General features: G+C 39.1%; 1 protein-coding gene across 4 annotated transcripts in view; it reads right to left on the bottom strand.

The window, feature by feature from the left end:
• Positions 1–27,319, bottom strand: part of NDC1 (NDC1 transmembrane nucleoporin) — a 50,405-nt gene that overhangs the window by 18,418 nt on the left and 4,668 nt on the right. For 2 of the 4 annotated variants that reach the window (XM_087445911.1, XM_004438576.3), the window contains exons 3-14: positions 26,879–26,980; positions 24,030–24,204; positions 22,035–22,173; positions 17,405–17,513; positions 15,416–15,467; positions 13,526–13,661; positions 12,624–12,716; positions 10,784–10,865; positions 8,056–8,214; positions 5,375–5,620; positions 5,172–5,284; positions 1,766–1,816 (exon numbers count right to left, since the gene is read on the bottom strand). In XM_087445911.1, the coding sequence (XP_087302037.1) occupies positions 1,766–1,816; positions 5,172–5,284; positions 5,375–5,620; positions 8,056–8,214; positions 10,784–10,865; positions 12,624–12,716; positions 13,526–13,661; positions 15,416–15,467; positions 17,405–17,513; positions 22,035–22,173; positions 24,030–24,204; positions 26,879–26,980 (1,457 nt within the window). Of the gene's footprint in view, positions 1–594; positions 651–1,765; positions 1,817–5,171; positions 5,285–5,374; positions 5,621–8,055; positions 8,215–10,783; positions 10,866–12,623; positions 12,717–13,525; positions 13,662–15,415; positions 15,468–17,404; positions 17,514–22,034; positions 22,174–24,029; positions 24,205–26,878; positions 26,981–27,319 lie in introns of all 4 variants that reach the window. The other 2 variants (XR_015555737.1, XM_087445910.1) reach the window with 2 other exon arrangements.

Raw genomic sequence — 27,319 nt, 5'->3', positions numbered from 1 at the left:
CTCTATTATTTCATCTAATCAACAATGTAGAGTGTAATAATAAAAAATTTACAGCTGCCTCTCAAGAATTAAAATCTGAAATTCTTATACAATATGACTTAACTGCAATAAAGCATTCTGCCACCACCTTACTGTGTGACCCTTGCCAAGTCTCTAAATCTCTATGTGCCTCAGTTTCTCATTTAAAATAAGAGTTACATAAGCTCAACCCACCTCAGAGGATCAGTAGAGCAATCACTTAAGAGAATGGTTATGAAAGCTTTTCTTAAAACAAAAGAACTGCCCACATACATGTTACCTTTCTTAAATTGTCTACCCTCAACCCCACTCCAAAGAAACACCACCCAACCTTCTTTAATATAGTAAGTCGAACAGTATGGAGCAACAATTGGCCCACTTAAACAAATGCTGGCTTTGGTAATGCACCCAATGAAGCCTATTAAGTATGGCAGCATGTTACATTCCTCAACATCAAATAGCAGTGTCTACAACTCCTTGTCATACAAGGGATCCACTTGCAAAATCAGAATCAAAAGTAGCAGTTCACTTCCAAGGAAAAAGGAGATCTTGTTCAGCATCTGCTCTGCCACTTACTGGCTATGTGCCCTTAGGCTAGCTACTTGACCCCTCTGAGCCTCAGGTTTCCTTATCTGTAAAATGAGGACAAAAAGACATCTCACAGGAATGCTGTTAGAGTTAAATGAAGGAATTTAAGTGAAAAGAGCATGGCATACATTAGACACTCAAAGGTGAGTTCTCTTCCTTCTGAAGAGAAAGCACTCATATCCTTCTGAAACAAAGCCCTGAAGTAAAACTTCAGACAACCTCTCTTCTTCTTGGTGGAAGACACCTTCCTCAGCGGTGTGATAATTTTCCCAAAGCTTTAATGGGTAGCCTAAGGTAGATTATTTTTGGTAAAGGTAATTGCTAGTTGGGTGGATTTTCCCTGCCACCATAGTGAAAAAAACAGTTGTAAAACCTTAAAATGATTCTTTGTTATGCATATCTGTGTTCTATCAGTTAGTCAGATCTCTCTCCCCACCAGAGTATGATATGAATTCCAAGAATAAAAATGAATAATGTATGCCAGTGCAAATTTTCACTTAAAGGCATTGAGTGCAATATTAGCTAATACTGCAATATCTGCTGAAAGAGAAGCTAGATTAAAAAAACTAAAACAAAAATTCTTTCCCCTACATATGGCCAAAGGTTTTGCTCATCAAAGGATTAATTAACACACAACAGATGTAGCCAGTGAAAACAGGAATGAATCTTTCGTGTCTGCAACCGAGATTTACTCTCCTGTGGCAGCTGGAACAGCTGACAGACAAGTTGGAAAGGCATTAAGTTTGTCGCCTGAATTACTTTTTATCCATCACAAGTTTAACATCTGTGATCCAACTCAGTCAACTTTCTTTTGAACACCAAATTGGCCACAAAGATGTTAGAGTAGGAAAATGAGCCATGGAGGATCAGATAGCCATGGATTTTCTCATTGCAGAAAGGGGTTGCATATCAGCACCAAGCTGCCGGCAGCCAAGAGACTCAGAGGCCAACTCGAGTCAAGCCACAGGAAGGCATCAAGGTGAAATGTATTGGGCAGCGATTGTTAAAACAGAGGTTTAGTGAAGCACTAGGCAAAGCTGTTTGGCTCACTAGGATCAAGCTAAATATTTAGAAGTCAAATTTCATCTGCTACTTCATTTCTTATTTCATTTGCCCCCCACCCCCCATTCCCAATGTAGCTATAACTACATATTCTTACCTTACTGAAAAAATACATTATCAGCACCCGTTTTGACAAGAAATTCTTAATCTGAGTTGGAAAAAGAAAATTAACACATTTACAGTTTTCAATTCTATCCAAATATTGCACATTTCCAGGTTCTTCCTGACACTAACTTAAACACCTCACATCTTACAGAGAAAGAACAACATTTACAATAAACCTCAGAAGTAAATAGCTTTGTATTATAAATTGGATAAACAAGCTGGGCCATCTAACCTAAACTGCATTCCCACGTACACATGTCTAACCCCCAAATTAAAGCCTTGTCATAACGAAAGGACTTCTAAGAGGGTTCTGGTGATATTTTCTAAGACGATACTCTTTCTCAATTCTCCACAAGTGTCTTGCCTTTTAACCTCTTAATACCAAAAAAGAACATGTTTCTTCTACCAAAAAAAAAAAAAAATCTTATAACACATGAAGTGGTTTTCTACTAACTGACATTTACAGGGAAAACAATTTTCTTGATATTAAGCTGAAAGGTACATACCCCAAGTGACTTGAAAGTGAATTCATGACATGGCAGTACTTATGGCATATGGAACCATATGAGATCCTGAAGGTGGTAAAATGCCCTCAGTTCTTCCTTCTCTATTAATCGATCGTTCCATCAGCAAACATGTTATTTCTCTCATCTTAAAAAATAAAACTTTCCTTGACCCCTCAATTCTTCCCAGCTATTACCCCATTTCTCTGCTCCCATTATAGCAAAACTTCTTAAAGATCTAGCTTGTCTTGTGGTCTCCATCCAGATTCTCCTGACCCCATGCCAATCAGGCGTTCATCCCTACTACGCCACCCAATAGCTTTTGTCAAGGCCTCGATGACCTCCACATTTCTAGCGCAACAGTTCATTCTTAGCTTGAAACTCATGCTATCTATGAGCAGCATCTGACACTCACTTCTCCTTGAAATACTTTCTTTTCTTGGTTCTCTTCTCACCTCAATGGCCACTTGGTCTCCTTTGCTATTCCTCCTCATCTCCCAGACCTTTAGTCATTGGAGGGTCTCACTTCTTGCATCTCTTTTCTTCTGTATCTACACTCTCCAAGAGTCTTCACGGAGTCTCATGACTTTAAATATCATCTATACTGTGATGACTCCCAAACATACATTTTTAGCCCAGAATATTACCCTACACTCCAGATATATGTCTAATTTCTTACTTGATATTTTCACTTGGTTGTCTAACAAGTATCTCAAAACTGAAATGTCTAAAATCAAAGTCCTGATTCCCCCACCTCACCTCTATCAAATTTCTTCTTCCAGAAGCATCAGTAAATTGCAACTCAATAAATTGCAACTACATTATTTCAGATCCTCGGGCCAAAAACTTCAGAGTCAACATTGACTCTCTTGCTCACCAGAACTAAACCACAAGCAAATCCTATTACGTCTACCGTCAAAATATATTCAGACCTTCATCACACCTTAACGGTCTCCACCACAACCACTCTGCTCACAGATAGCACCATCTCCCACTCGATTACTTCAATGGCTTTACTACTATCTCTCTGCTTCCACTCCTGCCTCAGAGAATCTAGTCTCAACATGGCAACTAGAGCAGCACTTTCAAAATGTAAGGTTACATCATGTCATTCTTGTGGGCAAAACCATACAGTGCCTTTCCATCTCACTCAGAGAAAATGTCTTTACAACAGCTAATGAGTCGAAAAGCTCTGGATGTCTGCTACCTCTCTGACCTCATCACCCACCTACCACTCTCCCCTGACTCACTCTGCTCCAGCCACACTAGTGTCCGTGCTGTTCCTTACACAAGCCAAGCACACTCCCACCTGAGGGCCTTTGCGTTTTGCTATTCCCTGCCCTCCCTTCAGGTCTCTGATCAAGTATCACCTTATCACTGAGACTTCCCCTGATCACATAGAATGGCACTCCCACCCCAGGTGCTCTGCTCCCCTTACTTGCTCTATTTTTGTATATAGCACTTTATCAAGAAAGAAACATCAATTTCTTCCCTCTTAAGAGATATATTTTTCATATTTTGAACATGACATATAGGGATGCATCTTACAGTCAACAGCATGTCATGGTTTAACTGGCAACTTTTTTTCTTAATAGTTACAATTAATAGTTTTTTTTATATTCAAAGAAATACAGTATAATACATTGCTTGCTCATCTATTCCCCCTCAGTAGAATGTAAACATATGTTCATGGACTTTTGTTTGCTCTTTTCCCAGTGCCTAAAACCACACCCTGTATATATAAAGAACTCAATAAATCTCTCTTAAAGAATTCACAAATAAAAGGCATTGTGTTAGATTAAGGTATATTAAACTTCAATTTATATAGTTCAAAACTAGTCAAATACATTAGTCCCCCCTTACCCACGGTTTCGCTTTCCACAGTCTCAGTTACCCACAGTCACCCATGGTCCGAAAATGATAAATGGAAAATTCCAGAAATAAACATTTTATAAGTGTTAAATTATACACTGTTCTGAGTAGAGTGATGAAATCTCACGCCATCCCACTCTGTCTCAGCCAGGACGTGAATCATTCCTTTGTCCAGTGGATCCACACTGTACACACTACCCACCCATTAGTCATTTAGTAGCTGTCTTGGTTATCAAATTGACTATCGCAGCACAGCAGCACTTGTGTTCAAGTCACCTCTATTTTACTTAGTAATGGCCCCAAAGTGCAAGAGTAGTGATGCTGGCAATTCAGATATGCCAAAGAGAAGCCAGAAAGTGCTTCCTGTAAGTGAAAAGGTGAAAGTTCTCAACTTCATAAGGAAAGAAAAAAAAAATCACATGCTGAGGCTGCTAAGAACCACAGTAAGAACAAATCTATCCAGAAATTATGAAGAAAGAAAAAGAAATTCGTGTTAGTTTTGTTGTCACACCTCAAATATGTACGTACAGAAAAAAACGTAGTATATGTAGGGTTCTTGGGTAATATCTGCAGTTTCAGGCATCCACTGGGGGTCTTTTTTTTTTTTTTTTTTTTTTGCTGGGGAAGATTCACCCTGAGCTAACATCTGTTGCCAATCTTCCTCTTTTTTTTTTTTTTTAAAATGTGAGCTGCTGCCACAGCATGGCCACTAACAGACAAGTGGTGTGGTTCTGCGCCTGGGAACTGAACCTGGGCCACCAAAGCGGAGCACACTGAACTTAACCACTAGGCCACCGGGGCTGGCCCTCCACTGGGGGTCTTGGAACATATTCACAGTGACTAAGGGGGGACTACTGTACTAGCAATTTCATATGGGTCAAGTTAATACACGAAGCATCAAAAAAAAAAAAGTCCTATTTATTCCTGATGGCTTACTCATGTGAGATCCTGGATGCTCTCAATGGTACATGCCCAAATATAAATCCTATTTATAGGTTAAATCCTATAACCGTATCCTCCTACCTGTTCGCGTTTGTTCTGAATCCATGAATAAATCACACTGGGCTGTCTCACTGTCTTACCCTCAGCACTAACAGTGGTAGATGGAAGATTAGAAAATTCTGTCATCTGCTGATCTACAAAGAAACCAAAAAAGGGGAAAACTTAGGGTATCTGATTCTCTGAAACTATGACATTTCTAATTTGAGAAAACAAACAGTCCTCACCAGAAGCAGAAGTCCATAATCTTGGCCCTCTTCTTACTAGCTGAGGACTTTGAGGTGACCCATAGCAGGTGTTTACATCAAAAATTCCAGCCATCCGATTCATTACACTAGAGCCAAATGGGGTTCCAAGAGGACTTGCAACATCAGGTGTAGACAGTTTTGAGGAAAACAGCGACGTCTTAACTAACGGTGGCACTGAAGGCCGAGGCATCTGGTTAGATTTTGGGGTCTGAAAAGTAGTTTCTTCTGTAAAAGAACAGATCCAGTGCTGAAGACGCAACCTAATTCAAGCAGGTCAGCATGGAGGTTCTTAAATTTTATACACCGCAATAGGTTGTTTAATGCATTTACCCAAGGCTCTGTCAGTTGTCTCCATTTAGGTTTATATTCTCAAGAGCCAGATTTTACTACTGCAGCTCAAGGAGCTTTATATGTCATTTTCTCTCAGATCGGTGCAGCCTCTCTGGTTTTTTTCCCTCCATGAATATCCTCATCTTCAAGGTCAGTTTCTCTAACACTAAGCTGTTTTGAGTGAACTTTTCAATTTATATTTTATTTTTAAATGGCAACAACTTTATTGCATTAGAACCTCTCGAGTTTTACTGCATGCTCCTTCTGTAACTATTACTTGGCTAAACACACAGATAGAGAGTGCTAACCTTATCCCATTTTCTCCCACAGTTCTTTCAAGTTAACAAAAGTCACACCAAAGACCAATTTGCCCAGGATATTTATACATCTGACCCTACAAATCTGATCCATAAACAGCTTCTTCAAAAATTATAACTCTACCAATTTAGTTAGAGTCTGTTGTACAAAAACAAAGAACATTTTTCCTGCCACTCCAGTACAAGGTACAAAGACAAATAAAATATATTAGTATTCAATCTTCTTAATGAAACCACCATTAAGACATTAAACATTTAAAGTACCAAATTTTCATTACATGACTTTTTAAGGGTTAGTGGCAATTAGAAATATTTGGGGCCGGCCCCATGGCATAGCGGTTAAGTGCGCGCACTCCGCTGCTGGTGGCCTGGGTTTGGATCCCAGGTGTGCACTGAGGCAGCGCTTGTCAGGCCATGCTGTGGCGGCATCCCATATAAAGTGGAGGAAGATGGGCACAGATGTTAGCCCAGGGCCAGTCTTCCTCAGCAAAAAGAGGAGGACTGGCATGGATGTTAGCTCAGGGCTGGTCTTCCTCACACACACAAAAAAAATTGAACGATCAATTTAAAAATTAAGACTAGAGCTTTTAAGTTTTGCAATTATTGCTGAAAATTAAAGGCCAATTTTGACTGAGCAATGGGATATAACAACAATTTAAAATAATGAATAATCCATATTTGGTCAGACCCATGCTCCTTCCAACCCAAGATTACAATATTCTTTCTAACTTGCTAATTTGATGTTTCTAGCACATTCAAACTTCTCTAATGGCTCCATATACCTGTGGGATAAAACCTAAACCCCTTTTCAAACATACAAGGCCTCCTTTCATTATCAAACATCATCTTACCCATTCAGGCTCCTTTCTGACAGATGTCCCTCTAGCAGTTACACTGTCCTGTCATTATTTGTGTGCCTCCCACTAAAATGTCAGTTCTGAGAGTGTTTTTCCATCTTTGATTCTCTGGCTTCTAGTACATTGTGTGGTAGATAGTAGGGATTCAATAAAATAGTTGTTGAATAAATAAATGCTAGTCTGAAAGTTGATAACCTCTAAAATACTCTAGAATCTTTTAAAATCTGACATTCATGAACTTATTTCAATCATTCCTCATTTGTAATCTATTTGATTTTGGTCTATGATCTCTCTAGAGTAACGAAGTCCAAAAGAGATGTGTTTGCTTTGGTTCATATAGGGATTTTTTTAAATAATAAGACTAGTTGCCAATGTTTAAAAAGGGGAAGATTTCACCTAAAATTTTTTGATTTCAGGCTTCTTTAAAAACAAAGTCCAGATACCTGGTCCAACTTCCCACACGGGAATGACGGACGGAAGCTAACCCGCAGCCTCCCCCTTCAGAGGAAGCCTGTGCTCTCAAGTTGACCACTGTCCTCGCCCAGCCAGCTTCGCCCATTTCCATTAAACGCCTGGCTCCAAAGGCATCTGAACATTAAGTGCTCTATCAGTCTTACACTCCTAGGCACCTTCTCCTGAAGGGACTGGGTAAAACAGCGTAGGTTCTTCCATCTGTACTTCTTCCTCTCAGCCTTCATCTTTCAGACTGAAAGGGTACTAACATTATATTAGGCTATGTTGAAACAATGAATGTGATGTCCCCCACCCCCGAAATCACTCCATCATTTCAGTTGCTCTTCTCTGAACACTGTCCAACACCTTTTTGTCTCTGGGATACTGCAACTAGAACAGCATCCAGCATTACCTGTCAAGATGCACCTGGCTTTGTATTAGAGTAAGCCGAAGTCTTCTCTTTGATGACTAACATTTTGCCAGGCTTCTTAACACCACCACCACACCGGACTTAATTGTTGCAATCTACAACGATACCCACATCTTTTTCTTGGTTCAATACAATATCCCATATATTGGATCAATTTTCCCTAAAAATATATACTTCACAATCATATACATATCCTTAGATTAACTACTGTCATCTTTCTCAGGAAATAAAATGTAAATGCCTTCCCCTCTCTTAGTAGTTACAAGGAGTTACCTTGAAAACTCAACTTCTTAGTTTCCACTGGGTATGAGGAAGACATCACTCTCCCATTCGTAGCAGCAGCTTCTTGGTAGAGAACCAGTTTCTGAGTCATATCATTTAAAAGATTCAAACACTCCCTTGAAATGGCTGTCCAATTGTGAGGATGTCCACCTAGGAGGTCCAAACGCCAGCTTTTAAAATGTAGATAATATTATAGTCTCCACTCAAAGTAGGGAGAAAAATCAACAAGAAATGCTACATTACACTTTGCATCAGGGCCCACTTTTCTCAGGTAAGCCACTATTTATAATTGTGTCATCTAATTCACAGCAGGAGTTCAATAAATATTCGGATGAAATAATTTTCCCAAGTCTACAAGCAAAAACTTGCTATTTTATCATAAAAAAAAACCCTCTCAAACGCTGAAATGAAGCCAAACACTAGAGCAGAGCTTGAGCGAAAAAGCCCAGGGTTACTTCACTAGCAGTACTGAAGAGACTGAAGACTGAGACAACAATCACTAGCATGTTGAACGAGATGCACCCCCTGGCCCTCGGCGACCTCCCAACTGTTGTGTCTGACCCGCTGTGCTTCCTGACATTTTTGTGTGTACACTAGCCCGTTTACCATTACCGGTTTCCCCCGCATCCGAAAGCAGAGCGTTCCTATGAAACCTTTCGTAAGCCAAAAGTGTAAGGTGAAAATGCTATTTTCACCTTTTTCCACAATAGTGACAACCCTCTTCAGATTTCCTTCAGTTAACTAACAGGTCTTTCATAAAAGCAAAGTGGTATAAAGCGAACTTCTGAAAAGCAGGGGACACCTGTGTATCTGTAAGAGTGACGCATTATTTGATAATGATCATATTCTATTCTTGGAGAGTTTACATATCTGCTATCTAACTTAAACTTCTGTGATCCACACTCTTATTTTCCCTTACTTCTCATTATCTTTTGATTTTCTAAGACCTTTATCTCCTAGAACTGTCATGTAAAAATCAACTGCGCTTCATTATGTGTTGAGAATAGCAGAGGAGCCCACCGAAAACCGGTTTCCCCATCCTGGGTGCCAAACAATCATTCTCTCTTTACTTAGGTCCCTTCTTAAACATGCCCCCCCATTTACAACTCAAGGGGAATACCACTTAACCGGCAAACAAACAAACAAAATAGTCCATCAGTCGGCCCCAAAATGTTTTGTACTGCTATACTCAGGACCACTAGGGAACTATGTAATGGTCCAGTTCATTTTTAATAATATGCCCTAGGGGCTCGCCCCATGGTTTAGCGGTTAAGTGCGCACGCTCGCTGCTGGCAGCCCGGGGTTCGGATCCCGGACGTGCACCGAGGCACCGCTTGTCAGGCCATGCTGTGGTGGCGTCCCATATAAAGTGGAGGAAGATGGGCACAGATGTTAGCTCAGGGCCAGTCTTCCTCAGAAAAACAGGAGGATTGGCATGGATATTAGCTCAGGGCTGATCTTCCTCACACACACACACACACACACACACAAAAAATAATAATAATAATAAGCCCTAGAATGCAAGTTCTCTGGCAGAGAACATGCCACCCTATTACAGTTTACTTGAATATCTGGTGAAAATATTTAACGTATAGAGAATTTCTAAGTGAACTTAAGTCTGACAGAAAAGTACTGCTACAGTTAATTTCCACAGCATCAGCTCTGGATTTTTCATGCTACTAAAAGGAGAGGGGCTCCAATCATTTATATTTTTATATAACTGGATTTCACTTCCATGCAACATTTAACTACAGAAGGTTTATTTTACAATCTGGGAATTGGCAAGTTTGGCAAGATAATGAGAGAAGATGAAAGCTACCAGGTTCTCTGTTTCCAAGAGGTGGCTAGGGCTGGAATGCTTTCCCTCTAGGAACAAGGCAGAGCACTGGAACCATTAGTCTTGAAGAGCTTGGCAAGTAAGGGTGGAGAAGTGCTTCAGAGTCATCAAGAGCATCCTTGGGTCACCATTAAATCTAGCTCCTTTCTACTTTTTTTTAAGGGAGGCAGAGTAGCATAGCAGGAGGAAGGAACTCTGCACTGGGAGTTAAATGAGAATTTCTTATTCCAACTCTAACATTAACTTTATTTAAGCCACTTAATCGCTCTGAGACTTAGGTTTCCCATCTAGAGATTAGACCATCTGATTTTTAAGACTCCTTGTAGCATTAAAACTTTTAGGATTCTTAAACTGTGGTTTTCTGCTTCTAAAACTATCAACCTACCTCATAATTTCTTCAGGTTAAGGGAATGAGGGGGCTGAAGGAAATAATATAAAAGTTTAAAAATACTTTTACCAGAAGTATGCAGAAATATTTAGGGCCAAAGTGTTACAATATTTACAAATTACATTCAAATTGCATGCCTCCACCCAAAAAAAACACATAAAGATAAAGCAAATATGGCAAAATGTTAGTTAGCAATTGTTGAATCTACATGAAAGGTCTATGGGTGTTCACTATACTATTCTTTAAACTTCTGTATGTTTGAAATTTTTCATAATAAAAATTAAAAAAAAAAAAAAAAAAACAACTTTTCCCAATGACATAACTTTTAACCACAACAACACAAACACTTAGTTGTATAAGATTTAAATCAAAACTTCATTTACTGGACTCGCTCATGTATGAAATTTTATCAAATATACCTCTCCCACCAAAAACTTTAGTGGAACACTTTCTGCACACACATGCCTAATCAAGTCTGTTACTTTTAGCAATACCTGGCTGGCTAAGGCTGAAAACTTCTTGTCTTCGTGAAGGAGAATACTGTGAAAGCAGCATGAGGTCCTGCAAGGCCAGATACTAAAAGGGAAAAAAAATACACATTAGTTGTTTAATCTCTATATAAAATCTTATTTATGAATTAGGCTCAGCATTACATATCTAAGGGGAAATTAGTTGAAATATTTCATGAAAGAAATAATATTTCAGAACTATAACCTTCCTTTCTAGACTTCCAGAACTTTCCTGCCTCTACCCTCTGTAGGCTACCCAACCCACTGCAGGCTCCAGCTACAACGTACTACAGAACTCCCTGTGTTCTTGCCGACCTCTGTGGTAGGAAACTTAAACATCACTTCCTCCTGGCACTTTCCCTGGCCTCCCCAGCACAAACATGCTCACACAGCTCTCAACCGTCGCACTAACATAATTTACTGTGATTGCCTGTCTACTTGTCTCATCTGCTTCCACCCACTGTGAGGCTGGGACAACATCTTGCTACCACATTCAAGGCAGTGCCTAGCACATAGTAGACACACAACACATGCTGTACATTTTTTACTGGAAATCTCCATTTTGTTCTCTGGTAAACCTCTTCACTCTTCCTTCCAGATACCATCCCTTCCCTGAAACTTTCTTGTATTGGTCCCAAGCAGAATAAGTGGTTCCCACTGTATTTGCCATAGTAAATTTTCATTATTTTGTGTATCTGCGTTTTCCTTTAGACTATATAACATCTTATTCATCATTATACCCTAAGTAACTAGCAGCAACTGACACCTGCCCCAGTAAATAAAGATTTGTTAAATAACTAAATGAATTAGTGATCTTTTTGTTTATATATTAAATTTGTCATACTTGATATTTCAAGGTAATCAGAGCCTCAGTGGTTCATTTTTTTAACTAGTTTATAACTTTTCCAGAGTGTAATCAAAACTATGGTTCTAACTACTTCAATTCTTTTTCACGTACTATGACCTCTTAGGATGACACATATTGTAGAGCTACTCTAAAATTTCAAAATGCAATTTAAATCAAACCAATTTATTCTCACTTAGTTTGATTTGTAAACTTATTGCAACTTCTTTAAACTCTTTTGCTTAAAATTTGTTTTAGGATCACTGTCATTATTTATATTTTAAGAGTTTACTGAATGTCTACACACTACCAAGCACTACCTTTGATCCTAACAGTCAACAAATATACTACATGAGTAAAAATATGTCTTGATACGATGATTAAAAAAAAAAAAAAAAAATCAACAGTGTTTTGTTTTGCTGCCATGAGGAGTTTATGAAAAGCAAATGCATATGGTTGCATATCATCATATTTCATGCTTGGAAATATTTTTATATATATTCTGAATACCAAATTAGCTTTTCTTGTATACATCCATTGCAATATATACTTGCATCTTAGTTACTTCGAAAGCAAACTGAAAAAGTAAACAGCATTCAGTATAGCATGTAGGTGATTTTTAAAAATGCTATTCCTAGAATATTGTAGGCCCTCAAAAAATATATCCAAATATGCTAAATATTAAGTCCTTCCTTAAGATTTAAGTTAGAGATGGGCCGACCCTGTGGCTTAGCGGTTAAGGGCGCGCGCTCCGCTGCTGGCGGCCCAGGTTCGGATCCCAGGCGCGCACTGACACACCGCTTCTCCGGCTATGCTGAGGCCGTGTCCCACATACAGCAACTAGAAGGATGTGCAGCTATGACATACAACTATCTACTGAGGCTTTGGGGGAAAACAAATAAATAAATAGAATTATTTAAAAAAATAAATAAATAAGTTAGAGATGACGGTGTAAAGATACAAAATGCACCGTTCTGGTACCTTTACGATGAGGGGAGGATTGCTGTTTAAAACTTTCGGGAGGCATTCATCTGACTCTTCTGCAAATGGTGCTTGAACAGGAAACAGATGAGCCTGTCAAATATAATCAAACATAAGGACTATGAAAATTATTATTTTCATGACTTTATTACATTCAGTAAGTAAGCACTAATTGAAATTTATTAAAAAGGAGACAATACAAACAAATTAACATTGTTAGTGTTCTTTGCAAAAACAGGTTGCATTAAAGTTATATATACCCAAACACGCCACTTTCTAAAATGTTACTTTCCTAATTTTATTAGATCTCTGGCTTTCAATAATAGAAACAAATTTTAAAAACAGAATCTCTGAAGCCACTGAAGGACACAAACTTACAGAGACGGTAAAATGAAACAGAAACACTCGTTTCCCTAGAAAAACACTTGGATGATAAAGACAATGTAATTCCCATTCATTTAAAATCACTTCCTCAATATATATTTTAAAAGTTTCCTTCAAAGAACAAATGTTTTATTGCCTTATACTTAAATATTTTAATAGTATCTATATCAATAGCACATAAAAATAATTTAAAATTCAGGCCCACCTAGTATGTACTCAATAGAGAAATGGAAACCTTCAGAAGAGAATTAGACTATAGACAAAGCATAGTAAGTACCACTAGCAGTCCATTCAGTTTAGTTTCCAACAATTAAGGATACCAACACTGTTCCTCAGAAAAAAATACCAAGCAAATGATGGTTATAAATGATACGACCTTAATGAAGTCTCAGAAGAGAAACCAAAACCTGACTTCTCAAAATGGCTTTGGGCATAATAGCATGCTGATCAGTGTCCTACTAAAAAGAAATCTGTGCACTCCACAACACAAAAGTATTAACAAAAAACTCAACACTAACCTCTGTGGCATAGATTTTGAAGAGTATCCATGAGACGTACCAAGTCATCAGGAGAAAGACACCACATAACCAGACATGGTAGAGTAATGAGAGATTCAAGAGGCCACTCACAGTGTCAAGGGGCCTATGAAACTGCCTATAAAAGTAGAAATTACTATTTAATCTTATGGGAAAAGTACAATCTAAGCATTTAACAGACTTGGGGCTCCACACTGAGAAACAAACAAATCCAATTTCAAAATAATAATGGTGATAGACTCCTCTCCTTTTGTACCCTACAGAATTCTTTCCCTAATACTTTCTTATGAGGTACATAAGGGAGCCTTAAGGGAAGAGTAGACCTAAACTGTCACTCAGTTTCGTGTGTTCCAAATTCTCACTGTCATTTACTATGGAGAAAGAACGAACTGTACCTATAAGCCCTAGAGCCTGGATAAAATTTTACTATTATTGCTTTGTAGTTTGATACTTAAAAACCACTCAACATGACTAGCATCTCTCCTGGACCAGATTTCAGCTCCATCTGTATATCGATAAACAGTTTCACAGTAGTTAAAACTAACGATAACCTAAAAATAACCTAAAAACCTTTACTTTTCAATCATTTAAGAAACTGTTAAGACTGCTAAATAAAGTGAATGCTATTTTGCCAAAATCTTGAACAGATCAATTAGCAAAGTCATCATAATTCTACAATCACACAACTAGCAGGGGTAAAAACAGGATTTGAACCTCTGACTCTGCCATTTCTAAGTGTTGTGATTAGGTAAATCCTTGGCCTATCCCTTCTCAGTTACCTCATCCACATAATGGTGGCATAATCTCTTCATTCTACCTCTCAGCTATTATAAGATTTAAAATAGCTTTCCTAGGAGTGCCCAGCAGAGTGCTTGACATTCACTGGGGGCAGGGGGCCACCCAATAAATGAAGTTATGTTCAGCTTTCAAGTAAACATTTCCTGGCATACATTAAGGATAGAATATCAGGCACTGCCATACAAATAGAACATTTTTTAAGTGAAAGGAGGAAATAAGTATTATGTTAAATTTCTATCAAATATTTTTCTCTTTCCATTTGACCCAGTTAAAAATCTGGGCTAACATACTAAATGACTCGAGTGTTTGGTTTCATATCTAGTAATTAAGCAGAAGACAAAACTAAATTTTTCCTAGGAAGTTTTAAAAGTTAGGAACTGAAATCTACACTGCAGCAACTGTAATATCTCAAATACCCATAAATGCCAATATCCCACTCCCAGAAACTGGTATTAGTGAAGCCTGTGTATGATACGGAAAGTCTCACAGTGGAGTAACCAAACTTAAAAGAACAAACACTAATAGAGAAATTCATATTTATTTGCCAAATAAAGATTAAAGCTTTATGTGCAAAGTGCATGGTAACTAGAACAATACACCGCAGTGCTGCCACTTGACGGCCACTTGTGACCTTTAACTGGTCACTTGACCTTGCTCAATTACCTCCTCATGGGCAAAATTAGAATACCACCACAGCACAGTGCTTGTCTACCACAACAAAGCACAGAATGATTACTGAGGAGAAAAACAAGAGTGGCATGTCTACCCAACTCAAGAAGTCCACTTTTATGTAATATAAAAGCTGTATCTAACAAAAAATGAATTATCATTGCTTACTTCTGGGGACAGTAACTGGGTGACTGGAGAAAGGAGTAAAAGGAGTCTCTCACTGTACACCCTGTTATCTACCACTGGAATTTTAAACTGTGTGAACCATGTGTATTCAAAAATGAATACAATTTTTAAAAAAATTTAAAGGCTAAATATAAACAAAATATCTGGAAACTAGCAAACATCTAAAAGGATGGAAACATCTAAAAACAGTTAAAATTAGACTTTTCGTACACCACTTACTCATCTATCTGAAGGTCCATAGCAGTGCTAATCCAAGCTTTGGGAATATGGCCTAAGGGGGAAAAAAATACCATGCTATGAACATAAAAAAGTTAATAAAATAAATCTTAATCATGCTTTGGAATATGGAGTTGATGAGACGGCCAAGTCAACACCAAGACCTCAGTCAAAATGCTAGATTGTTTGATTAGGAATGAGCAAGAAAATAATTTCTAAATACAGGCAGTCCTTGCTTTGCACAGTTCCAATGTGTACATATTTCAGTTACCATGGTTTAGTGAAGTAACACCAGTCCTCCAACAACACAATTCAAATTTCAATTACTGCCGTATAGTAACTATGAGGAACTGAATGTAGAACTTCTAGCTTCTCAGTACATAAATCAGTACGGAGATAACACATGCACACCATAGTCTGTGACCAATCATGTCACTTCTTTCAGAGTCTCTTGGTAATTGGTCACTCACATGTGTCCTTCATTTAGTTCACACACAGACAGCAAAGCATGCAGTTGTGTTGTCTCCCAGGACATTTTACAAAAATAAATAACTGAAAGAGGAAACTGGCCAAAAAAGGCCAAAGGGCAACAAAGAAATAAAAAGTGTTAATACTGGAAATGAAATTTGAATGGAACATAAATGGAGTTATATGAGAAACAGTTGACCATGGACGCTATGTCAGCCCAAACATACAACTATAGAGGAACGGCCAGACTGACTTTAGTAAGTTAATCCAATACAACAAAGTGTTAATGTTAGAATGACAATTATAACAGCTATGTAGAAAAATGGATTATATAAACTACGAATGAAAAAAGTAGACAACAGAATGGCCTACACACAGTGAGAACAATTTTGTCAAATTATATCCACAGAAAAAAGTAGGATTATAAAAAGTTATAGTCTGAACAGTATTTTAGAATGTTGGATTTTGTTTACATTATTATGTGTTGCTATTGACATTAACGTTTTCCATTCAACTTGTATTGCTCATTATATTGAATAAGCTGCATTGTTGTGCTTGACATTCATGTTAATAAATTCTACAAGGTTCCCTTAGCAACAGGACATTTCTACTGTATTAGTAACAAGTTACAAACTTATAAAAACGGCATGTTATGTCTAGAGTAATGACCAAATGACATACAATATTTTCCTTTTTTAAAAGAACACATTTTTTTTATTGTGGTAAAAAAACATAACATAAAATTTACCATCTTAACCATTTTTAAGTGTATGTACATTATATGCACCTTGTTGTGTAACAGATCTCCAGAACTTTTTCATCTTGCAAAAGTGAAACTCTATATCCATTAAACACTCCCCTTTCACCACCCCCAGCCCCTGGTAACCACCATTCTACTTTCCCTTTCTAAGAGTTTGACCACCTTAGATACCTCACATAAGTGGAATCATGCAATATTTGTCTTTTTGTGACTGGCTTATTTCACTTAGCATAATGTCCTCAAGGTTCATCCACGTTGTAGCATGTGACAGAATTTCCTTCTTTTTTAAAGATGAATAATACTCCATTGTATGTATATACCACATTTTCTTTAACAATATTTTCCCTTAACTAAACACTCTGACAATCTAAACAATGAATCAGTTGGCCTAATCACATACCTACAACTGTAGGAAACATACAAATACAATCAAGAATGACTTTGTTTTTTGTTTTTGTGCGGAAGACCAGCCCTGTGCTAACATCTGCCAGTCCTCCTCTTTTTTTGCTGAGGAAGACTGGCCCTGGGCTAACATCCGTGCCCATCCTCCTCCACTTTATATGGGACGCCGCCACAGCATGGCATGCCAAGCAGTGCGTCGGTGCGCGCCCGGGATCCGAACCAGTGAACCCTGGGCCGCCACAGCGGAGCGCATGTATTTAACGGCTTGCGCAATCAGGCCGGACCCAAGAATGACTTTGTAACTGACATTTCCCAAGCTATGAGCTAATGCATACACTGTATCAAAAAGCAGAAATTCTTACCAAGAAAATAATACACAATACAGAAATTTCTAATCAGGAACAGGGACTCCACACAACTATGCTTAACTAGTAAGGGCAGAGATCTCCTAAAGCGCAGGAACTTGTACTGCTGTGGAAAAAAGAAAAACAGAATCAAATGACATCCAAACAGAGGTTTACTTCATTCTAAAGCAAGCACACAACTATTAACTGTCCACATATACAACATAATCATTCCATAAAAAGACAAACTTTACTCCAGAGGCAAAAAGTCAACTATTTCTGCTATTAAAATATTTAATATTTACATTATACAACATCTCATTATACGAGATCCAAAGTGAGAAAATTAACAATATCAATCTACACTTGATACTAAAGACTATGGAGATAGAAAAAGTACAAAAAAACATAACAACAACAACAGGAGCTAACATTCTTTGGGTGCTTACCACGTACCAGATACTGTTCTAAGCACTTTACATACATTAATCAATTTAAATCTCAAAACAACCCTATGAAGGAGGTTCTATTATTATCCCCATCTTACAGATGGAAAAACCAGGGCACAGAGACGTTAAGTAACCTAACCAATGTTACCAGCCAGCAAAAAGAAAGCTGAGGTTTTAATCCAGGCAGGCTGACTTTAGAGCCTGCAATCTTAAAGATAATCTATACTGCCCCTACACTAAATTTTTTAAAATGCTGCTTGCAGAAAAATAGGAGGCAGTGAAGAAGACACTAGCCTAAGGATCAGAGACTTGAGTTCTAGTGCTTCCTCTTTCTGCACAACACTGAGCAAGTCACATCTCCTCTCAATCTAGCTATCTGTGAGATAAGAAGTCTAAACCAGCTAAGTAATTCTGTAGTGGGTACCTTCCAACTCAAACAATTTAAGAGAAAAGAATCAAATAAGAAAAAACATGAAATTTTTTTTCTGAAAAAACTACACTTGTTGTGAAACAAGGGTTATTTGGCCTTCTCCAGTCCCTGCCCCCAAAATGCCAAAGGAAAAAATATTTTTAAATTATTGGAAAGAATCTAAAGAAACCTAACAAACCAAAGATGAATTTCTCAAATTCTGGTCTTCTTTTGTGCTTGTATTACAGCTGATCCTTCTTTAAGGAATTTCAAGAGCTCAAGAACAGCGAAGAACTACAGCACTTAGGTGGAGGTTCAGACCACGTCAGCAGATTCCTGCAGTGTCTAACAAAAAGCAGCCCATGGAAATACCTGGTCACTTCAAGTATCCTGGTTTACACAGATATTTGCAAAGTCCAAGATACGAAACTGCACTATTCTGTGTAGCCACTGGGTGCTACCACCTTCTCCCCTCGACCCCCCAGTAAAAAGGGCATAGTTTCTGTACTGTTCCTACTGCAGCTCTCACCTCAACCACTACTCAGAAGCCTCCAGAGAAGACAGGGAAGCAGGCAGACATTTCAGTAGGTATGCAGAGCATAGCTAATATACTTTCTTGCTCCAAAGCTGAAGTGTTTTTCAATTCCCTGTTGGGTTTCTTCTGTGATTTGGCTATGAGCTATCCTTTACTGAGTATTTACTGTGTAATTCTTATCTCATTTAATACTTTCAAACAGTCCTGTTGACCTAGAGCTTGCCAAGCCCTGTCTTGGTGTGCCTCCATTTCTTTGTTCCCTACTGCACGCTAGCATTCTGCTTTTCCCTACCAGTCTGTCATTAAGAATTTGATAAGGACAACAAAAATGGTTTTAGTAGAGTAGGCAATTTAAAGGAAAAAACCTAATGGGCTAATGGCAAAGTGGTTAAAATTAGCAGATTTTTTTAAAGGATTTCATTTTTCATATTGTTATATGAAAGGAGTAGTTACTGAATAACATGTACAATATAAAACTACTTATGGAAACCTCACCCCACAAAATATGTCATAGGTACTATATACGTAAACGTACAATAAGGGGTCTGGAAGAATACACACCAAACTGGTCCCAGTGGTTATCTCTGAGGCAAAGACTGAGACTGGCCACAGAGTGGCCAAAGTGAACTGACATTTTATCTATAGTATTTGAATAACTTTTTTTTTTTTTTTTGCTGAGAAAGATTCACTCTGAGTTAGTACCCGTTGCCAATCTTCCTCTTTTTTTGCTTGAGGAAGATTAGCCCTGAACTAACATCTGTGCCAATCTTCCTTTACTTTATACGTGGGTCACCGCCACAGCATGGCTGACGAGCGGGTCTACGCCCAGGATCCGAACCCACAAACCCAGGCCGCAGAAGCAGAGAGTGCCGAACTTGACCACTATGCCACGGGGCCGACCCCTGAATAACATTTTATAATAAAAATGTTACCACTATACTCTTAGGAAGTTGGCTGACAGGTAGCACCAAAGATGACGACGACGATGATAATAATGGTTACTACTGGTTGTAAAAAACAAAAAAAATTTTTTTTAAGGTCTAACTTTCTCTGGTCAGCTTGGCTGGTTAAAAAAAAAAAAAAGTAGGGGCCGGCCCGGTGGTGTAAGCGGTTAAGTGCACACGCTCTGCTGCGGTGGCCCGGGGTTCGCCGGTTCAGATCCCGGGCACGCACTGACACACCGCTTGGCAAGCCATGCTGTGGTGGTGTCCCATATAAAGTGGAGGAAGATGGGCACGGATGTTAGCCCAAGGCCGGTCTTCCTCAGCAAAAAAAAAAGAGGAGGACTGGCAGATGTTAGCACAGGGCTGATCTTCCTCACAAAAAAAAAAAAAAAAAAAGTAAATGGCTACAGCCATCACACCACTTTGTGTATGTTCAGAAGAAGGAATGGGCCTGATTTCTCACAACAAGCTTGCGATGTCCTGACAATCAAATCCTGCTTCCTTTGAGCAACCTAAAACGTATAAGGGAAGGTCATACTCCGTGCACCATGCTCTTAGGGCTAATGAAAGAAACCTAAGCTATAGTGTCCTCCCTCCCCCTCACTCTCCTGGGGAGGCAAATCTACCCAGCTACACAAAGACAGTTACAAACTTGATGGATGAGAAACTATGGTCCCAGGCACAAAGATCCATCATTTCAACTACTCTTGCCAACATCCTTACCTCCCTTACTCCACTGTACCCACCCAGCAAAACTGCTCTAACCATCCCCAGGCTGGAGAACAGCACCCAACTGGGCAGACCAAATGCCACTGTACACTCATGGTTATAAGAGACAACCTCAAAATATATTCTGGCCAAACAGTGAATGGCCAAATGTTAAAAATCAACATTCTGCCAAAGTTCAACCTGAAGCCAAAGCTGAATATTACCATCAGAGAATAAACTTCTGGGATATAAGAATAAATCTAAAATTTTATCAAAAGAAATTAAAAAAAGTTTAGCAGTCAAATTTTACAAATGTGACATTACACGGTAGAGACACTAATTTACCAGCACTGTCATTACTGGACTGCTCCTCTGCTCACTCTGTTGCACATTTGTGACCTTAAACAGATGGTTACTTTCAGCTGAGGTTCACGGAGGAGCAAGGTATTTGGGGGTATCTCATTTTTCTCTAACTTTCTCTTCTTCCTTCTCGATATTCTTAATCATGTTTGACTCAAAAATGATTTACCATGGATATTTCTGTACAGGATTTTGGGGTTTTTCTCCTTTTGAAATTCTGAGGTGGCAGAGCTGACATTCTGCTTTTAATTCATCTCCACCAGATGTTAAGAATTTCTAAATGACTCTCTCCTCATACATCCACCAACTGCAGGGAGGGAGGGTCAGCTCCTTTTCCATGAGCACTACCTCCTGCAGTAGCTGTGTTTTCATCACCTTGTTCTCACGGATACAACAGGCATGTGAACACCGGAGTTAAACCAGGAGAACGCGAGGCCATCACACTCTCACACTTACACTCTCACGACACAGCACACATTTACACGTCCCTCCCTGCCCACCAGACTGGGTCCTCATGGGAAGGGGCTGGTTCTAAGAGTTTTGCTCCAAGGCCCAGTCCTCAGCCTGCCACAGAGAGGGAACGAAGTGAATAATAGCACAGTCAGGAAGAGCGGGAACAGGCTGGGGCGCGCCTTGATGCCAGAGGAGCAATCTCAACCGATCTTTCTCTCTCCTGCCAGAGGACGCAGTTCTGAGTTCCAGAGATGTCTCCTACCAGATTAGTAGATTTTTACAAACCTAACCAAAAGATAGTTTAAACTATCCCACTCAAACCAGCTGAAACTGTTTTATTTGTTTATACACATCATGCCTTGTTCTGAAGAGGATTTGAGACAGTAATTGGCATATTCTATACTTACTTGCACATCCTAAAGCTCATGAGGTTCTTAGGCTCAAAAAGAAGCTGGCAGCTGCACAGAGGTACTTTGCATGAATGTCATCATCCTCCTCCCCCAGCCCTGCTAGGTCACAGCAACTGCCACTACCTAGCAGGGAGGGAAAGAGTGGAGCACAGCAATATTCTGAGAGGGGCAGCAGGATGGGCACCTACGGCTCTCACATATACGCTCAAGTCTATGAAGACAAATTTCTCCTCTCCAAATGGCACTTTGAGGATCTCAGTCCTAAATTTTGCTGATCAAATCTTGCATTAATCAGATAAGGCCAGTTATATTTACACATACCAAGGCAATTTTAACTCTGCCAAATTCTGACAGAAGGTAATGCTCAAATGATCTCTTACCTGTATGATGGGAAATGGAAGATAGTTCATGTTGTTGATAAAATACAGGAGGCTATAGCTATAGCCCATAAACGCTCCAGCAAGCAGGAAAAAAAGGTGATACTCATTTAAGCAGGTCTGTGCAGCACGGCTCTCTAAACTGAGGGAAAAGTTAGGTTATTAATTCAACAGGCAGGGACACACATAAACATTCACTGAAGGCAAAACTTTGACTTAATCACTTAAGAAATGCCCCAAATTCTAACAAAATGGTTCATTTTAGGTTAAGTGTGGGCAAAAGATTAACAGAACTTTTTCCGTGATGCATGAGAATCGGACCTTTAGTTAAGTCTCTAGCACTGTTGCTCTGGAAATGTGACAAGGGTAGGAATGTCCCTGGGACAGTAAGCAGCGCTGCCTACAAGATGGTGCACCGCATGTGCACTGAGTGGGACTACTCTGCGCTTCCCTCCGGGCTGTCCCCTACAACTGGGCAATCCCTCGTGGGGACCCTTCTCACTAAAGAAAATTTATCACATTAGCAAAAAAAAACTGCCTTACATAATAGTAACTGAGGGACAAAAGGAAATCGAGTATTCAATAGTACTCACGAACACTGTTTTACTGTCAACAGAAAATAGAGAACTTAAGATTATTCCAGTAATGTTTTTTGATTTTTAAAGTCAGAATATCAACTTGAAATTTATATCAATGCCATGTGTTCAAGAACTGTATACCTTTCAAAATTATAAAAGTACTCCACTGAGGAAGGTAGTTACAATTTTTAAAAAATTTTTTCTTCATTCTTCCCGTACTATCCTTCCTTCAAACTCCAACCTAAATGCCACCTCCTCCAGGAAGCCACATGTGGATCCTCCCTGGGAGATAAACTGCCACAGGTTTTATCTGCACATCTCACTTTCTTCCTATTACATCTGTTTCTCATACATTCCTATTTCTCTCCTATTACATACATTTGTATCCATGTCTTAATTCCCCTACTGTTCTCAACTCTCAAGGAGCTTAGAGTCTATGTGTGAATCACTCTCATAAATCCGATAGCATCTAGCACAGCACACTGCACAGAATAAATGGTTTAAAAAAACTGCTGAGGGGCCGGCCCGGCGGCGCAAGCTGTTAAGTGTGCGCGCTCCGCTATGCTGGCCCGGGGTTCACCGGTTCGGATCCCAGGCGTGCACTGACGCACTGCCTGTGAAGCCATGCTGTGGTGGCGTCCCATATAAAGTGGAGGAAGATGGGCACGGATGTTAGCCCAGGGCCAGTCTTCCTCGGCAAAAAGAGAGGAGGATTGGCAGATGTTAGCACAGGGCTGATCTCCTCACAAAAAAATAAAGTAAAATAAAAAAAAAAAACTGTTGAATTTAACAAACATAAAACATCAAAAATGTTTGATGGGGCCGGCCCCGTGGCTTAGTGGTTAGGTGCGTGCGCTCCGCTGCTGGCGGCCTGGGTTCGCGTCCCGGGCGCGCACCTACACACCGCTTCTCTGGCCATGCTGAGGCCGCATCCCATATACAGCAACTAGAAGGATGTGCAACTATGACATACAACTATCTACTGGGGCTTTGGGGAAAAAGAAATAAATAAATAAAATTATTAAAAAAAAAAAAAAAAAGTTTGATGTATGTAAAAAAGCACCTTCTGTAGAAGTCTGGAAAGCAAAGAATATCCATAAACTATTAACCTGGGCCGGCCCCGTGGCTTAGCGGTTAAGTGCACGCGCTCCGCTGCTGGCGGCCTGGGTTTGGATCCCGGGCGCGCACTGACGCACCGCTTCTCCAGCCATGCTGAGGCCGGATCCCACATACAGCAACTAGAAGGATGTGTAGCTATGACATACAACTATCTACTGGGGCTTTGGGGGAAAAAAATAAATAAAAAAAATAAATAAATAAAAAAACATAAACTACTAACCTATACAGGTCACCTTTGGCTTAGTAACTAAATAAGGTCTTAGAACTTAGAAAAACTTAGAAAAACTATATTTAACATTACCTCTCAGTACCAGTGCAGGGAACCACAAGAAAACTGTAACGACCTTTGCTTATCACTGCAGCACACCAAGCCATCATCATTCCCATGGCAGCATGAATAAATGAGTGCATGACCTGCTGAGGATGAAGGATCTTCCCTATCAGTGCCAGTCGGGAGCAGGGAATGGAAGGCACCACTGCAAACAGAACACATTACTGTGGCTATATAATCTGCAGCATACAGAGTTAGAGGACTTCCGCTATTCCCTTTCATCCTGCACATCTATGGACAGCTAATTTTTGACAAACGAGCCAAGAACATACAATGGAGAAAGGAAAGTCTCTTCAAAAAATGGTGTTGGGAAAACTAGACAGCCACATGCAAAAGAATCGAAGTAGACCATTATCTTACAACATACACAAAAATTAACTCAAAATGGATTAAAGACTTGAATGTATGTCCTGAAACCATACAACTTCTAGAAGAAAACATCCTGCACAAATATTCCAAAGGGCAGGAAGAAACCCAGAGCGAATGTAAAATACAATACAGAAAAATTCTAAGTTAAAATAATTTGAAAAAAGATTGAATACGAAGAGATGCATACACACACACACACACCCCCCACCCCAAAGAATCTAGAGATGAAGCCTAAGGATAGCATGATTAACATTTTTCAGTTCTTTCTAATTAAAATTTCCTGATAGCTCAAATAGTGCTTACCCTGGCACTCTCCTAAGTGCCATAAAAGAATAAATAATAATAATTTTAAAAAGATAGTGCTTGCCCTCCAGCAAGTTATTTTTATTTTGGCATTTGAAATGGTCAATATATAATCCATCTGTGAAAAATAAACCACAAACTAGGTAAATAATGACAACACTGAATACTAAAATAAATGCTTGTATGGGAATTTCTTTTTTTTTTTTTCTGTGAGGAAGGTTAGCCCTGAGCTAACATCCAATTCCAATCCTCCTCTTTTTGCTGAGGAAGACTGGCTCTGGGCTAACATCCGTGCCCATCATCCTCTACTTTATATGGGATGCCACCACAGCATGGCTTGAACAAGCAGTGCGTCAGTGCACGCCTGGGATTCTGACCTGCAAACCCCTGGCTGTTGAAGCGGAGCGCGCACACTTAGCTGCTGCGCCACCGGGCTGGCCCCGGGAATTTCTAATACCTCTCTGATACTCCAAAAGTTTTCTGGAAATGAACTGAAGGAGACAAGTGTGGGTGGAAGCTTAGGAATGTTGACCTTTGAAAACAGCTACCACAGGGTTCCCTGACCTAGGCATTCTTCTTTTAATATACGCCAAGTGAAGAGATTGTGGGGAGGTGGAAAATTAGGTATGAAGGGAGAGGGCTCAGGCGCTTTACACTTTGGGGAAGAGGCTGCTATCACCTCTCCCTCCCCACCAGAAATGGCACTGAGGGCCTACTAACTGTGCAACTTATAATCCTCTGAATATACCAAACCTTCTCATTTCACTAAGCCTTCTTAAACGCTATACCTTTTCCCTAGAACATCATTTTCCTTTTCTCTCTACTTAATACAACTCACCCTTCAAGGCTTGGTTTAAGCATTATCTCCTCTAGGAAGCTCCCCATGCAGGGTAAATGGTGCTCCTATAAACTCCCATACTATCCAGTATATTATAATTGAATATACTTGATGTTTACTGTCTGTCTCCCCATTAACTGTGATCCTCTGGGAAAAAAAGAGACTATAACATTTATTTCTTATCCCCACCCAATGCATGGCACATAGTAAACGCGTAAAGAATGCTCGTTGAAGGAATGAGCCAAAGTGACTAATGAAACTTTAAGAAGGACTAGCTGGAGAGCCCTAGACTGGCATCTACATTTAGATGACCCAGGTACATGGGGCCATGTGAGAGAACACGTGATATAAGCCAAGGAGTTTGTATACGGCCCGAACAGAAGCAGAGATCCACCAGCCAGGAATGAGAAACAAGGAAAAGGGTATGTTTTAGAACATCCAGAGCAGGATTTGAAATTCTACACCATATCTAACAAGGAACTACTGAAAAGCTAAAAGGAGGAATGATACTATAACCAAAAGAAGAAGTGTCAGAAAAAGCTTCTTACTGTACTCTTAAGGACAGACTCAAGGAATCTGAAAAGGCAGGAAGAATAAGGAGAGAAACTGAGAAAAATAAAAAGCTCTGGAATCTAGCAGGTGATTCTCCCAAGGCAAAACATATAATATTTTAAATTTTAGGGGAAAATCACAGAATTATAGACTTTTATACTTGAAAAGGACCTTAGAAATCACCTGGTCCTGATGTCCTACCCTATAAAGGAGTTATTTTTATACTACATCTGCTGAATCACAACTTTAATACCAGCTCTGAACTATTAAAAGGTCTAAATTATTTTTTATTATGGCAAAATATACATCAAGTTTACCACAAGTATATTTTTGTGGCATAAATACACTCACATTGTTGTACAACCATCACCACTATCCATCTCTAGACTTTTCCATCTTCTCCAACTGAAACTCTGTCCCCATTAAACAACAATTCCCCATCCCTCCTCCCCTCAACCCCTGGCAACCACCATTCTACTTTCTGTCTCTATGAATCTGACTACTCTAGGTACCTCATATATGTAAGTGGAATCATACAATATTTGTCTTAAGAGCTCTAAATATTTTTTAAAAAGAGAAACTAGCATCCAAATAAATTTTAAGGTGAGACACTTAAAGTACATGATTCTGTATATATTTTTTAAACTTTGACATAAAATACAGCCTCTTATACACACCCATATACAAAATGCTTTTAGTCTGCCCTTAGTAAAATAATTTCAGATGTTCTTAAGATGGTTAACATTCGAAAACTCACCTGTATAGAACTCCACATTGAAAATACTTATTACCACTATTACCACTGACAGCAGCAGGAGGTACAAGATTACATAGGAACTATATAGATCATTGAAAGAATCTAAAACATAAGAGAGATGAATTAGTAAGTTCATTCAGCCATGTAGTTACGTTCAGCATATTGCAAAAGAAAAAGGATCTGTAATTTTAATTTTAAAAGTTATCTTTTCTCTAGGAATTTACTGATACATGCCGACAGGTCCTATCGGACATCAACACAAAAACTACGGTGTGAGTTATCTGGACCAAACTCTGGGTCTTTTAAAATTATAACAGAATTTCTTTTAGACAACACACATATTAACACCAGACAAAATACTACCATATGCAAATATATTTCATCATGTGAAACAGAGAAGTACCATATTTAGTAATATACCAACAGCCTCTTTTTAAAATG

Source organism: Ceratotherium simum, chromosome 22 (genome assembly GCF_057802395.1).
Source record: "Ceratotherium simum simum isolate JZ-2026a chromosome 22, ASM5780239v1, whole genome shotgun sequence".
Classification (NCBI taxonomy): domain Eukaryota; kingdom Metazoa; phylum Chordata; class Mammalia; order Perissodactyla; family Rhinocerotidae; genus Ceratotherium; species Ceratotherium simum.
The sequence above is the reverse complement of the archived record's forward strand: the minus strand, read 5'-3'. Positions and strand labels throughout refer to the sequence as shown.